At 41.1% G+C, this 15,085-nt stretch overlaps 1 protein-coding gene across 3 annotated transcripts in view; it reads left to right on the top strand.

The window, feature by feature from the left end:
* The window catches only part of FAM124A (family with sequence similarity 124 member A), an 80,034-nt gene extending 65,535 nt beyond the window's left edge, over positions 1-14,499 (top strand). For all 3 annotated transcript variants that reach the window (XM_030564447.1, XM_030564439.1, XM_030564434.1), the window contains one exon: positions 11,340-14,499. In XM_030564447.1, coding sequence (XP_030420307.1) covers positions 11,340-12,176 — 837 coding nt within the window. In that variant the 3' untranslated portion in view covers positions 12,177-14,499. The remainder of the gene's footprint in view (positions 1-11,339) is intronic.
* Positions 14,500-15,085: the final 586 nt, after the last annotated feature.

Raw genomic sequence — 15,085 nt, 5'->3', positions numbered from 1 at the left:
AACACTGGGTGACCAACTGCACGTCAATAGATGGCACAGGAATCTTCTTGTTCTGCAAAATAGCTATCAGACCCAGAAAAAAGGAGAAAGAAGCAGAGAAGCAACCTGAGCTGTTTAGGAGACATGCTCCGTGCAATCTGCCTTCTCAATCTTATCTCAAGCTGCATGTACTCATAGACAGATTCTGTGGAGAGTTTGGTCAATCGGAGGGGAAAGGTCATGAAAGGCACAGGACCCATACTATATCTCAGGCTGCTTAGAGTCATTTCAACATATGCAAGTGAGTTAAATAGAATAACAAATAACAAGCTTTCCAAAACTGCACTCTTCATCAAGATACAGTAACTCCTCGCTTAAAGTCATCCCAGTTAACATTGTTACGTTGCTGATCAATTAGGGAAAATACTCATTTAAAGTTGTGCAATGCTCCCTTCTAACTTCATTTGGCAGCTGCCTGCTTTGTCCATTGCTTGCAGGAAGAGCAGCCCATTGGAGCTAGCTGGTGGGGGCTTGGAACCAGGGTGGAACGGCAGCTCCCCTATCAGCTCCCCATTCCCCTTTGTTTCCTGTGCAGCAGTCGCCCAGCAAGCTAGCAATCAGCAGTTCAGCTGTCCCTCCCCACACTGCCATCAGGGCTGGCTTTATGATTTATATTTCTGCTCAATAAAAATAGCCCCCATCCACTGTTAATTTTCACATTATTTTTAAAAATCCGTGGGACAGATCATCCCCTAAATCCACATGCTATTAATGCTAAGTATGTGTGTCAAGGAAAGTTAGACCCTTACATTTAGAAGAATGTAATCATTCCAATTTTAAAGGGGAGAGGTTTACCGTGAATTTTCTTTGTGAAAGGTGCCCTTGCTATTGAAGTTCTCTATCTACAGAACAGGCACCATAGGTTTGATCCTTTTGCTTCGTGGAGCTCAGGCTGCTGACAGTTGTGGGAAGTTCTGCTTGAACTTGCTGAGCGCCCATATCTCTTTCTGTCCTCTGCACACTTCTGTAGAGTTGAGTGTGCGCAGACCATCTCTGCAATGTAGTGGCTGTGTGCCCGTAGCTCTTCTCACTGGCAAGATCACCGCACCATGCACCTTGCTATTGCAGATCCCACCTATGCGGTAGCTCTACCCCTTGCTCCACTGGCAGCAACGGCACTGCCCCACATAGGTGCCTCAAGTCTGACTGCAGTTGAGAAGGCAATTCGCTTTTCCTGACCATCCAGTCCTTGGCCTTTCTGCTGAGACTGACGCTCATTTTAGTTGTTGGACTGGTTTTTGTGATGTGGACTGGTTAGGCACTAGGTTGGGATAACCAGTTCATTTCAGAATGGCCACGAACCACCTTGATGTGGGAACCACTTGTGATTACCTTCACTTACTGCTTTTCTTCTATAGATTAAAGGGTCCATGTCCTATTAGTAATCTCTTAACAGTGAAATTCTCTCTGATTCCAGGTTTTAATAGTGAATCTTCCAACTACAATAATTTACAGCACAATAACACAATGAAAAAAATTGTAATATCTTTGCTTAGGGTACTGTACAGGGGTTTAAACATTCCATGGCTATTGCCACAGTATCCGTATTAATTTTCACCTCCCATCAGAATGACATTCTAATATTTTTCAGCTTGCATATAGGTTCGTGTTATTAATAACAAGAATATTTTTGATTGCTACATACTCAATGATTATCTTCACATGCCAAAAGTATCACTTATACACACCAATAATAAATCTATACTTCAGAGTAATAAGAAAGTATTTAATGTGACTGGGATTTTAATATACTTCAGCAATGTGACCTATATGTATCTTGTAGTGTACTTACAGGGGTTGGGACTCTTGCCAACCAGTAAAATTGATCCATCCTCTTAATCCATTGTGCAAATGCAGTTATCGGGGAGCTTAGATTAAGTAAGAGCAAGAAAAAAAATATTAATGGATGAGTCTGGCATCTGATATCCTTTGTTTGCAAAGATAACATCCTCCAAAAATGTTTTGTTGTGGCATATTTGCTTTGTCTGCTTCCTCAAATTAACTCAAACAGCCTGATCTTATTCCACCTGAAGTCAAGGGTAGATATGCTGTTGGATTTAGTGTGAGCAAGATTGTCTGTGATCAGTACTGGTTCTGTCATTATTTTCATATGCTGAATTTTTACAATGTATGTAGTAGTTCAGTAAATAACTGTCAAGCATTTCAGTGTAACTCCCAAAAGTCAATCTGTGAGTGCAGAGGTATTCCATCTATGTAAATGAAGGCATTCTGTATGGCCCTGATAAATATGTACAGTACAAAATATTTAAAGACAAGAAGAATTAAGGTTACTGAGCTAAATGAATATCAAATAAGTTGTACTATATAAAAAGGGATCAAAAGCTTGTATATGACAATTTATTTGTTAATCCAGTAAAAGGTTTGCCTTTATCTATCTTGCCTGTGTTCTTCAAAACCAGTATAGCTACAAACACTTTGAGATAAATAGCAGAGTGCATTTCTATTTTCAAAGTCTGAGCAATTGCAGTTAAAAGAACAAAAGGGAAGAGAGGGGAACAAACTAACTAGAAATCAAAGGAAGTGTAAAGGAAATAGAAAGTCAAGGACAGCCGCCAAAAAAAGTGGGGAAGTACAACTTCTGCAGAACAAAACTAAAGGATGGTGATTAAAGAAAAGTATGAGACACCTTAAATTAAAGGTGCAAGTGGATAGAACAAATCTGATGAACAGTAAAAGGAAAGGAAGGCAAGGAGGGATTTTGACTGGACAGAAGGACAAAAAGAACAGCCTTTACAAAAATTTCCTTTATTTTCTTAGTGTGCTAAAAATTAGAGAAACAAGGTAGGTGAAGTCATATCTTTTATTGGACCAACTTCTGCTGGTTAAAAAGACAAGCTTTCAAGCTAATGCAGGGCTCTTTTTCAGGTCTAAGAAAGGTCTCAGAGCATCACAGCTAAGTACAAGGTGGATCAGATTGTTTAGCATAAATAGTTAACACATATTTCAAGGGACCATTCAGGGTGAAGTGTTCTGTTAACACTCCTGCACTCATAAGACAAAAAAGGGGATTAGTGGCTTATAGATTGTTGTACTAAGCCATAAATCTAGTGTCTTTAGATTTTTAGTATCTAGTAAAGTTATGAATTTAAGCTTCTAGCCTCATCATTTGTGCAGGTTTCTTTTGAGGACAAGGACTGAGAGGTCATATATGGAGTGATCATTTTGTGAAAAGTGTTTCCCCAGAGGTGATGTGGTATTTTTATCTTTTATCGTTTTTCTGTATGAGTTCATTCGAGAGCGTAGTGATTGTCTGGTTTCACCCACATCATTTTAGTGCACTGGATGAGGTACACCACATCTTGTGATAGGAATGTGTTGGACATGTTGCTGAAAACAACAGTCTAATTACAGATATAAGAAACTAATTTTTGCCTCCTGTTTCAAAAAAATTTGTCCTCTCAGTGTTTCTCCTGCAAGATATGCTCTGCTTTAGATGTTTGTGGATTCTCTAGTGTCAGTGATGGTTTTAATAGAAACACACAATCCTAAATGGAGGTTTTGGAAGCTAAGTAAAATAGGAAGTGATCTTTCAGCCATCCTGTCCTTCACCATGAGTGAGAGACAGCCTCTTTTATATCTTTTTATTTAAAAAAATTATCTTAAATAGAATACCAATATATCGAATGCCATTTTAAACATAACATACAGTCAAAAAAAAGCCAGTGTACATATATAATGTTATAAGATTCCTATTGTGATGACTGGGACTATAAATTTACTGTAATTGTGAGCTCTGCTGTAAAAAGTGAGTGAAAGTTTCTAAAATGTCATAATAATCTATAACAACAAATGTTGATGGGGAAAGGTACAAAAGGGAGACAGACATTGAATTAGTCCAAACAAAGAGGCCTACTAATATAACTCAAGGATCATGCCTGGTAAACAAGAAAAATATGGGATCAAAAATCAATGGACTAATATTGGTGTGTTGGGAATTAAGCCTAATTAGTCAACAAAAATAATGAGGGGATGGGCTATTCCATCACACAGACACACCACTGCTTTTTGGGGTTCTTGAAAAGAAAAGATTTTGGGGGATTGCGGACGGATGTGGATGCTGGCTGACTCAAAGACGAGGAAGAAGTGAGCTTCGCCATCATGGCTGCCACCCTGCCATCTCCTGGAACCCTGGGATCTACCATGACACTGTTCAGCCTCAGTTGCCCTGATCCTGAGAGATGTCCTGCTCAGAGAGAGAGAGTGGGATCCTGATATCACCTCCTCCACTGGTTCTAGCTAAATCCCAACCATCAGCTGGGATGTGAGATTTTGTCATCCCTGCCCATGTGTGTCCTTTTCCTTCACTTTGTTCTCTTTCATATCCCTCTCTTGTTTTCTTCTTGTCTAATAAGAGTCTGCCTTAGCCAGCCAAGACTGGACATTTTGCAACATGGATGAAACTCTCTGATCAGAGAGGAAACTAAAAGCAATGCTCTGAGTAGCTTGGTGCTGATACGAGTTTGTCAGATCTCAGAGAGGCTAATAAGACTAAATGACATGCCTGTGTTTTGCCATCAGTGAGATTGCACTTGAAAGTCAACCAGAAACCGAAGCTGCATTTTCTATATTTGCTGTTCTTTTCTCTCCCCTTTTGTGTGTATTTGTCTTGTTTTGTCTTCTAGGAAACTGGATCAGACTTCCAACAACAATAGCAGTAACATCTCCAGTTCATTTCAGCTAACCTCTTCTCCCTCCCTCTTCCCCCCATCCCCAAAAAAGGACAGTTATTACTATCTTTAATACTTTCCATGTCAAATGCTGAACTGTTTCCTTCTTTTCTGTATCTTTAATAAAGGATTTAACAGATTTGTAATGATGTGTTTGCCATGATACTAAGCAGGCAGAGATCTCTGACAAAGTCATTTTAACACCTTTGACTCTTTGGGTCCATATATTCCATTGAAGTTAATACAACAACCCATCTAACAGAGTAAGATACTAATTGGCATGAGGAAGGGTGTCAAAATCTGGCCCTTAGATCTTTGTAGTTGGGACTGTCCCTTACTCTGTTTGTACAGGGCCCTGGTCTCAGTTGAGGCCTATAGGAACTACTGAAATAAAACTGACTAATAAGAGAAATCTTTTTTTTTAAAGGTGGAAATTTCCTTTCTTCTGTCAACATGCAAAACGTTAACTAGCAGCCCTGGATTCTTCTCATCAGATGTAGGAGGCCCTAATAACATAGACTCTGTAGATCTCTGTAACTTTCACCAAAACTTGTTTCCTTGATTTCTGAATGTTTGACTGAATATCCTTCAAAAATTCTGTTTTGATGTGGAGAGATTGTAATTTCTCATAGACTTCATGAAGATTTGTGAAGACTACAGTGAGCATGAGTAACCAACCAAGCATTAGGTTTTAAAAATATATTATTTTTTATTATAAAGCTAATCCGTTCAATCAACAATTGTTCTCTTATGGGTATTCATGCAAAGGCTTAGATGGTGTGGACAGATATATCATCCTCTCTATTTGGAATTTCAATCAAAATCAGCCTTTTTTGGTGTTCTAGGGGCTGCACAAGTGGCGTGTCAGTTTGTACAGAGAGTTTTTGTTCTGTCAGATGGCTGATCCTTTTCCAGTGTAGCTGGAGCTTTTGTTTCTAACACAAGCAGCACAGATATACCAGACAGTGCTTTGTCAATCTGCAGTGAGGTAATGGGCATTGCAAAAAGCAAACTGTAAGGAGGCTGAAGAAAAAAAAGTGTGACATTTTGCTTCTGAAGTCAGACAAAAGATTGGCCCCACCTGGGGAATATAAAGGCATTATGCTAAAAAGAACATCTGACATGTCCATGTCATTTACATTAACAGATAAAAACAAGTGTTTTTCTATTTTCATCTCTCCAAGGTCAGAGTAGCAGAGGAAGATCAGTCTTTCTCACTCATGTTTCATGTCTCATTTTGATCCATCACATTCTGAAAATGGGTTCCAATTCTTTTACTATTTTTTAAATTTTTATATACATTTAGTTGGTAAAAGCAAAGAGGAACAGCAAATTGCCTAGCTCTCTGTATACAGTAGTTGACTAGTAGGTAGAGGCATGGTGTAGTGGCCTCAACACAGGACTGAGGGCCAATTTCCCCCGAGTTTTAATCCAGGCTAAAATATGTTTTCCCTCTGATCTCCAGCAAATCAGAATTTAGAGATGGAAAAGTCCTATTCATTTATCTAATCCAGCTCTCTACCAGCAGAGGAGTATCCACTAACCTACATTTGCTAGTGTTTTCTCCGGCCTGGTATAAAATGTGCCAAGAGGTGGAATTTCCACTACTTCACTTGGGAGATTATTATACAGTCTAATAATACATCTTGTTGTTAGGATGATTTACCATGATATGGGATAAAGGGCTTCTGAAAGTGTTCTAGCAAATATTGCACTTGCCCATATAATTTAAGAGGGTATTTGAAAATGTGACCCATAAATTAAAGATCATCTTATTATTAGGGGGCTTATTCCTTCACCCTCTCACTTCCCTGGTCCTTCTCGCATGAACAGAGAGCAACAATACCCGAAGTCCAAAGACGCAAACAATTCAATGTTTATTGGGGTGAACTTCCAGCAAGCATGATTCCAGTTTCCTTCCTTAGTGTCCGCCTTCCCAGCTCTGACACCACAGAGCCTTGCTTGTGTCCCTGTTCCTGTTCCCATTCCCTGTTCCCATTTTCCCCTTTAGCAAAACATGATTTTAATTCCCGCACCCCCCAGTCCCTGTTCCCATTTCCCCCCCCCACCTTCCTGATTGACTGCAGACTATATAGTAAAACCTGAGTTTTGCTTAGCTATTCCTTAACCAATTATTTTACTGAAATTTAACTAACCAATCCTAACATACTGTAACATGGTTATTTAACCAATTATACTCCACCACCTTAATTGGTTTACACCCAGCAAAATTAATTATACAGTAGACAGAAACAATTACAGAACCAGACAGAGACCATGCAAATAAACATACAAAACAATACAGAAGTGAGGATTTCACAACTACATCTATACAGACATAAGGGTTTTCCAGCTGTGTCTATTGATAAGTGAGTTCTTGCCAGACAGAATGCTATTAAACTAAGGCCTTGGCTACACTGGCGCTTTACAGCGCTGCAACTTTCTCGCTCACGGGTGTGAAAAAAACACCCTCAAGCGCTGCAAGATACAGCGCTGTAAAACGCCAGTGTAAACTGTGCCGCAGTGCTGGGAGCGTGGCTGCCAGCGCTGCAAGCTAATCCCCATCAGGATGTGGAGTACGTGCAGCGCTGGGAGACCTCTCTCCCAGCGCTGGCGCCGCGACCACACTCGCACTTCAAAGCACTGCCGCGGCAGCGCTTTGAAGTTTCGAGTGTAGCCAAGCCCTAAGTTTCCTTTTACATCTTCTAGGCTCTGCCCTTCCTCTGGAGGTGATAGGAATATCAGGACAGGATTGTATTCCTAATAACCCAATAGCACCTTATTTCAATGTGACTAGTTTGGAATGTGAGGATGTGACCATACACTTCCCAGCTTATGGCTGCCTAACTACATCTTAGCTGATGGCCTTAGCCTGTCACAGTAAGAGAAAGCCATTACAGAGACAGACAGTGATTTTTGATTCTTTCTTTTATACCTCTATAACTAGCTAAGTGATAAGAATATACCTAAATTCTTAAAGTATAGGCCTTTGCAGATAGGCCTGAATATCTATATCCTAACGCTTATTACAAATATTTGTACATAAAGAAACTGTGGTGCAGGGATATAGTAACTTGCCAAAGACATCACAATGCAAGAGTAGAATCCATATGTCCTTTGGATTTCCAGTCCTTTGCATTATCCATTAGACTATCCTCATTGCCAATGTTAGATCTGTCCCCTAAAGCATTTTTTAGATCTTCTAATACAAGTGATTTGACTTGATAACTGTATTTGTGATCTAATATTTCAAAGGCCCCAGTCCAGGAATCCACAAATAAGGACTCTTAACACCTGCAGGGAGTCCCATTGTGTCTAGCTTCAGTTTCTACCAGTGCATGGTTTGTCTAAATATTTATCACCTATTTATTTTTTAATTACTTAATCTGTTTGCCATGCAGTTTATCTCACAGTAGAACAATTCTGCAGAGAAAATCAGAACAATTAGTGAGTGTAAACTGTATTCCTATGTTGGACAACAATATAACAAAATAATTTCCTGCACAAACACGGGAAGTGATGAGATTGTTTGTGTCCTTGAAAATGAAATACTGCATTATGTAGGCTATCCAGAAATGTCTTCAAATACAAATTGATGTTTTTCCATCAATATACACCTATTAAGAGCATCTGCATAATTTCTAAAACTTATCTTGCCTTCTGCATAAATAAAAATAGTATAGCTGCAAATTCATCTCTGGTAAAACTTCATTGACTACCATTCAATTTGAGCCATTCTGTTTGACTCTTTTGAAATCTTGATCCCTTATCTATTAATGAAGCTGGTACAGTACTGTAGCTAATTTTAGTCAAAGATTCAGTTAGTTCTGTGTGGCATTAAGAATAGCCTATTACATTATGGATGGATGGATTATGGATTACGATGGATGAAAAGATGGATTATGAATTACCATAGCTTCATGAGTTAGTGTATTCATCTACAATACATAAAAGAACTCAACAGGGTTTATGTCCCATAATGCACCTTTGGCATGGACATTTACAAATGAGCAAACAATTTTTTGGAGATGTGAAAGTACCTCGTTACCTCTAAAATCAATGTAATAGATAATGAAAGATTTAAACAGCACATCTTTGCCTCCAAGACCATTGGGGTGTGCAGTAGTGAGCAATGAGCAACAACAATGCTTGGAGGTTGTCTAGGCATTAAAGTAACAGTAAGTTGCAATCTGCACTAAATTTCAGTTGTTACCATCTTAAAATTCTTAAAATGTATCTAGTAATATCATTTAAAATATAAACAACTAAGGTATTTGCTGAATAAGTCTGCAAGCTGTCTAGGAATGGATGTGGAAGCTTGAGAAGTGAGATACTTTCTCAGTTCTGATACATTATCTGTGTGGTACAGTATTTGAACCATGCTGTGTTAAGTCATGAGGTGGAGGACAATAAATAAGGTATTGGCTTATTTGGGCCTAATTCTCACTTTGGATGTGTGTGAAGCTCCTTCTGCAGTCTGTGAGAATTGCCTGTAAGCGTATCTGGGGGCAAAATTTGGTATTTTGAATCATGTGAGAAATTCCAGTAAAGCTTTCAAAAGAAGTGATTTAAATACAAACTGCTGAACTCATATTGAAATAACTAATATGAGGAGAAGGATCCAGGAAGTAATTAACCATTCAAAAAAGGTTTGCTAGGAATAGGGATGGGCAGGAGTGGGGAGAAAAGGGTCCCTTGCTCAGACAATAGATCTTGGAGATAGGGCAATGTAAAAAGAGAAGGGTGACGTGAGTGTTTTTCAAAGAGTGGGAGACACTGGTTTTGACTGACACTAAGAATTGAAGTGTTTCAGGGTAATGATATGAGGGCAAGGCTATAGGTGACAGTGGTGGCATTGGTGCCCTTCTATCATTAGAATTGAGGTTGAAGGCTGGGGAGAAAGGGCTGGTGATGACCATGAAGTTCTTCTTCAAGTGATGGTCCCTATTGTATTCCACCGAGGGGATTCAAAAACTGGGCTTCCTGCCCTCGTTTGTTTTCCATCAGTGACGAGCACCGGTGCTGATTGTACTGTTTGGGAAATCCCACATCACGTCCAGGTGCAGTATCTTCTTCTCCTTCCCTGCCCTTACATGGGAAAGATGAGCTCTTTGCCTCAAAAATCACCTCATGGAGGCTGCAGTGGGGCCAAAATCGGATCCTGGCGAGGGAATCCCCCCGTCCATCAGTCTGAGCAACCTTAGAGCGCTCTCCCTACCATGGAAACTTCATCTGGCTCTGCCAGTACCAGTGCTACAGACCCAATGCAGGGACCTAGCCATGAGTCATGGAAGCATGCTCATAAGCAAGGCCATAAGTCTTCCTCCAAGTCCAAGGACATTGCCCTGTCAACGAGTTCCAGCCATGGAGGAACGAATTGTTCCAAGGCTCACAAGAGTGACAAAAGGTAGGCAGGAAGAACAGATTTGGAATCCCCTCAGTGGAATGCAGATAAGGATCATGCATTTCAAAGAAACTCCAGTTACAGGTAAGTAGCCTGCCCTTTTCATTCTTAGAAAATATAAGGTAGGGGATTAGTTGGATGGAGAGAGGAGTAGAAGCGTTGGTGAGTTCCAGAGAAAAAGAGGGAGAATGAGATTTCTGGGTTTACATCAGTGGTTAAAATCAAAAGGAAGAATGTAGCAAACTTCTCACCACTCTTGGTGAAGAAATGAATGGAGAAAGAACAGTAACAGTGGTTGGCATTTACACTATTCATCTTCAACTTCCTTTACTAAAAGAAGAAATGCTGAAAGTAGAGTATGACTGAAGTCATATAATAATCTGTATTAGTTAAAAAGTCCATGCTGGTTGAACTTGTAAATACCAATAAACAGTTTCTCTTTGATTTATTTAACCTTTTAAGTAAAACCCAATCAATATATTAAAATTCAGAATGAGAAAAGCTCTGGGATTTTGTGATAAAAAGGAAAACCTGGTGAGCTGGAGTAATCTTGCTCCTCTCACCCATCCAATTTTGCCCTAAGCTTCAGCACACAAGCTTCAGAGATTTTTTTTTATGTCAATTTCCTATAGTTTTGTTTTTTCACATACTATGTAAGTATGTAATCAATCAATCAATCCAGGCTTTTACTGACTGTCCAATGAGACATAAAAAACAAGTAAAGAGCCAGGTGTTTTTTAATTGGAATAAAATTAGATGCCTTTCCAAAGGGTCTTTCTGAGCTCAGCATTTTGAAATCTCATATAGAATACTATAGTTCTTAAAAATATTACATCGAGAATTCTCAGAGCACATCTGAAAATTTTGCTACAGTCCTAGAGTCTTAAAATTTCACTTGTCTTCCAAGAGATGAGTGTCTTTCTCAGGATCTCACTGTTTCATGGAAATCACCCTCTGAGGCAGGACAGTTTTAAAGCTCCAGGCCAATTCACTTTTGTTTTCCTCTAAGGACCCTTATATAAATATTTGGATTTTGGCACAGTGCTTTCTCTTTATTATTAAAGTGAAATATTTACTGTGACTGTACTGAGTGACAGTCTGCTTTATAGTTACATGCAGTAACAGTTCAACAACGGGGACTTACAGTTGTAAAATTGCCAAGTCTGTGTTAATGTGGTCTTTCCTCTTTTCTTTCTCCCCTCTCGCAGCAGACACGTATTTGGTATAGGAAGTCTGCTGAGAAGAACAAGCTTCATTTCCCATCTTCAAGGGATTCTCGTTTCACTCCTTCACCAAGCTACATTCCTCACAGTGACAGACCTGCCCTCAATCAAACTAGTGAGTATCTGAACTCAGATGGTCAAATCAAGCTGCATCGGGCAAATGGTCTTGGTCAGTACCTTGGTATCTCCCAGCAGGACTTGAGAAATGGTGACCGAGGAGACTTCACCCGAAGATCCAGTAGTGCCTCCAGCATTTCATGGTCATTTCAGCGAAGCAAGTCTCTGTTCTGCTTGCCCACAACAAGCTTCTCTCCAGCATCTGACTCCTTTAACTTTAGTGAACCATTCCACAATTTAAATACTGGGTCACCTGTGAACAGGTTAAAAACATGGAGATGCAGTCCCAAGCTTAACATTGAGGACTTGGAGGGGTCACAGGAGACTGATGTCGACACAGGGATGAAGCTGTCCTTCTCAGATCTGTCTGTGGCTTCAGCCTACTCTACCTTTAATGGATTTTGCAATGATTTGGAAGCTACTCTTCCCTCACAAAGGCAAAGTGTCAGTAGATCTAAACAGGCTGTCTCCAGGAGAAGGCCGTTGTCAGTCATGTGCAGTACCCTTGAGCTCCCTAGTGGTTCTATTCCATCTCTCTCTGAGTGGTCTTCCAGCTCTTTCTTGTCATCTTCAGCATCCCCCTTAGCATCTCACTGCCAATTCAGACAGTCACCAAGAGCAACCCCTTGTTCTCTGAATGATAGGAAAACACCTGGCAGCATTCATCCAGGCTCTCCAGCCAACGAGGAGGAATTCTACATCTGAGCTTTCTCCATGCTGAACCTTTAAATGTAAATTTCTGCATATGTGAATTACAGCAGTGCATTTCCACCATCTGAGCTGGCAAGTTCCTTGCTTTTTCCTGAGGGGAGGGTGTTACATCACTGTATGCTAAATGTTGTAAAAGGTTCTCACACACCACTGTAATGGGTGCCTCATAAATGTGTACTATAATATCAGGTGAGACTGTGTCCACTGGATTCATGCGGAGGGGATCCTCGATGTGTAGATCTGTCCATAGCTGTGCAGGTAGGGGGTTTGTGCTCAGTGTCCTTCAGCACTGGAGAAGGGCGTTTGGGAGACTGACCCTTAGCATATAGAGCAGGAAGTGCCCAGAAATGCACATGGTAACCCACCTTCCCCTGTAAAGATGTAAAGATGCTGAAAAGAAAATACAACCTCAAGCTGCATTAACTTTTCTGAGAAGGTCTCTCCACGCTGGCAAACCCTTCCCCACCTCCTTTATGAGGTTCTAGAGGCAGCTATGAAAGGGCAGACCCTAGCGGCATGACTCCAGTGGAGCCAGACAAGGATGCTGAGAGCCCCAGGACCAGTGTAGAGACACAGGCCTCCAGCTGATCTTTGAGAATCTGCAGACTTGAGGAAAGAATGTCCTGTTTGTTCCACAGGGAAGAAGGAACCCACACCACATTCCCAATCTGTTGGACTGGTTTTGGGAAAATGCCATGACGGGAATTTTGAGGAGCTTTTCTCCCCATCTCCCCTCCTCCCCCCATGTCAAAAGTGTTTTTCATCATATGGGAAGGGAGCAGGGTGATCCACTGTTAAAAATGCACTGCAGCTCCCTATTTTTAGGAGTTTGTTATTTTGGTTGTAAAAAATTCACCTCTTACATAAACATAGTATTGGTGGTCCCAGCCCAATTTCTATGTGAAACAAATTTCTTGCCAAAGTTGTCTGAATTTTTAATCTATCTAAAAAGAAAAACATGTAGAATTGTACTGGCCTTTTTATCAAGTTACATTTTTGGCAAGTTGTTACAGTATAATGTGGCAAGCTGTTATGGTGTAATTACTTTTGATATTTTGGAAAAACATTTACATGGAGAAGCCATTAGTCTGAGAAATGGCTAAGTACCTTTATGAGGATTTTTACCATCTATTTCAAATTTTCCTGACAATATATCTCTGTGTTAAACACTACTGACACTGAATGCTGTTCTGGTCTAGGCACTTAGAACATTACCTGGTTTAAAGTAGTGTATACAAATCTGTATTTAATCAATAGACAGGTACAGCTGCAGAAGATCCACTCTGATCAGTCAGTAAATAAAACTAGGGAGGAAAAATGATCTTATGTGTATTACTCAGCAGCGTTACTCAGAACAATACTATTCATTTTAAAACAGCCTAAACAAATAGTTACATAAGAGAGTGGAACAGCTCCAAAAACCTCCATTCTAACCCCCAACTAAATATACAGTTTATACCATTCTACAAACCATCCTTAAAAAAAATACAGTCTGGAAGAAATAAATATAAAATCATTCTGTTTAAACACCATTAAAGTTGTAACCCAAATCCACAAAAGGCAGGAAATTGACAGTAAAAGCTTGAAGGAATTGGCAGTCAATTCACTGACCGTCCTTTATGCTGTTTGCTTTTTTTCCCCCCACAGTGACAGAGAATAGGGCATCTGCCTCATCTATGAGGTTCCTGCCTGTAGTCAGGTACTGAGACAACATGAACTGTGTGGAAACCTTGTCTTCTGTATTAACTATAAAAATAGGATTTTATTCCAGATCTGGACACCCAGCTGAATATCAGCACTTTCCCCACCACTACCACCCAGAGCTGTTTGGGTTCACTCCAACTTTTGAAAAATGACCTTGTTCAGAGATGCTTGGAAGCAGAAACAGCGTGAATGAGGGATTTAACATGGTGTTTGAATGTTTACCAGCTATCAGCCTGCTCCAAAGCCCATCAAAGTCAATGGGAGTCTTGGGGTTTAGATCAGCCTTTAGAGTATGTCTAAAAAACCTGCAACATCGAGTCTCAGAGTCTGGGTCAGCTGATTCGGTCTGTGGAGCTAAAAATTGCCGTGTAAACATTCAGACTTCAGTTGGAGCCCAGGCTCTGCGACTCGATGCTGCAGGGTCCTTTGCAGGGTCTCAGAACTGTTGGAGCACAGTAGGCAGGTTATTCGCCACTGTCATGGGCTATATGTAATTATTTACAGCTGGGCAAAATATGTGTAGAATACTACCAGATCAAAATGGTAGCATTTTGCACTCACTTGGCAAATGACTATGCAAGGTGCAAGGCAGTGAAGAATCAGGCCCAATAGGTTTAGCTGGAGGGTTGCGGGGGGAGGGAACTACGGCCCGTGGGCCGGAGCCGTTTTAAGCTGGCCTGCGAGCTCCCACTGGGGAGCGGGGTCTGGGACTTGCCCCACTCTGGTGCTCGGACCCACTACGGCTAGGGTGCTGGCTCGGAGGCCACTCCACATGGCTCCTGGAAGCTGCGGCATGACCCCGCTCCAGTTTCTAAGCGCTCCAATGGGAGCTGCAGGGGCAGTGCCTGCAGATGGGGCAGCATGCCCAGCTGCCTGGCCACGCCTGGCTCCATGTAGGAGCCAGAGAAGGGACATACCACTGCTTCCAGCAGCCGCTTGAGGTAAGCTCCACTCAGAGCCTGCACCCCTGAGCCTCTCCCCATGCTCCCGCCCCAGTCCTGATCCCCCTCCCACTCTTGAAACCTCTCAACTCCAGCCCAGAGCACCCTCCTGCACCCCAAACTCCTTATCCGCAGCCCCAGCCTGCACTCCCAACCAGAGCCCTCACCCCCTCCCACACTCCAACCCCAATTTTATGAGTATTCATGACCCACCCTACAATTTCTCTTCCCCGATGTGGCCCTCAGGCCCACCTCTGG

The sequence above is a fragment of the Gopherus evgoodei genome, chromosome 1 (genome assembly GCF_007399415.2).
Source record: "Gopherus evgoodei ecotype Sinaloan lineage chromosome 1, rGopEvg1_v1.p, whole genome shotgun sequence".
Taxonomy (NCBI): Eukaryota; Metazoa; Chordata; order Testudines; family Testudinidae; genus Gopherus; species Gopherus evgoodei.
The sequence above is the reverse complement of the archived record's forward strand: the minus strand, read 5'-3'. Positions and strand labels throughout refer to the sequence as shown.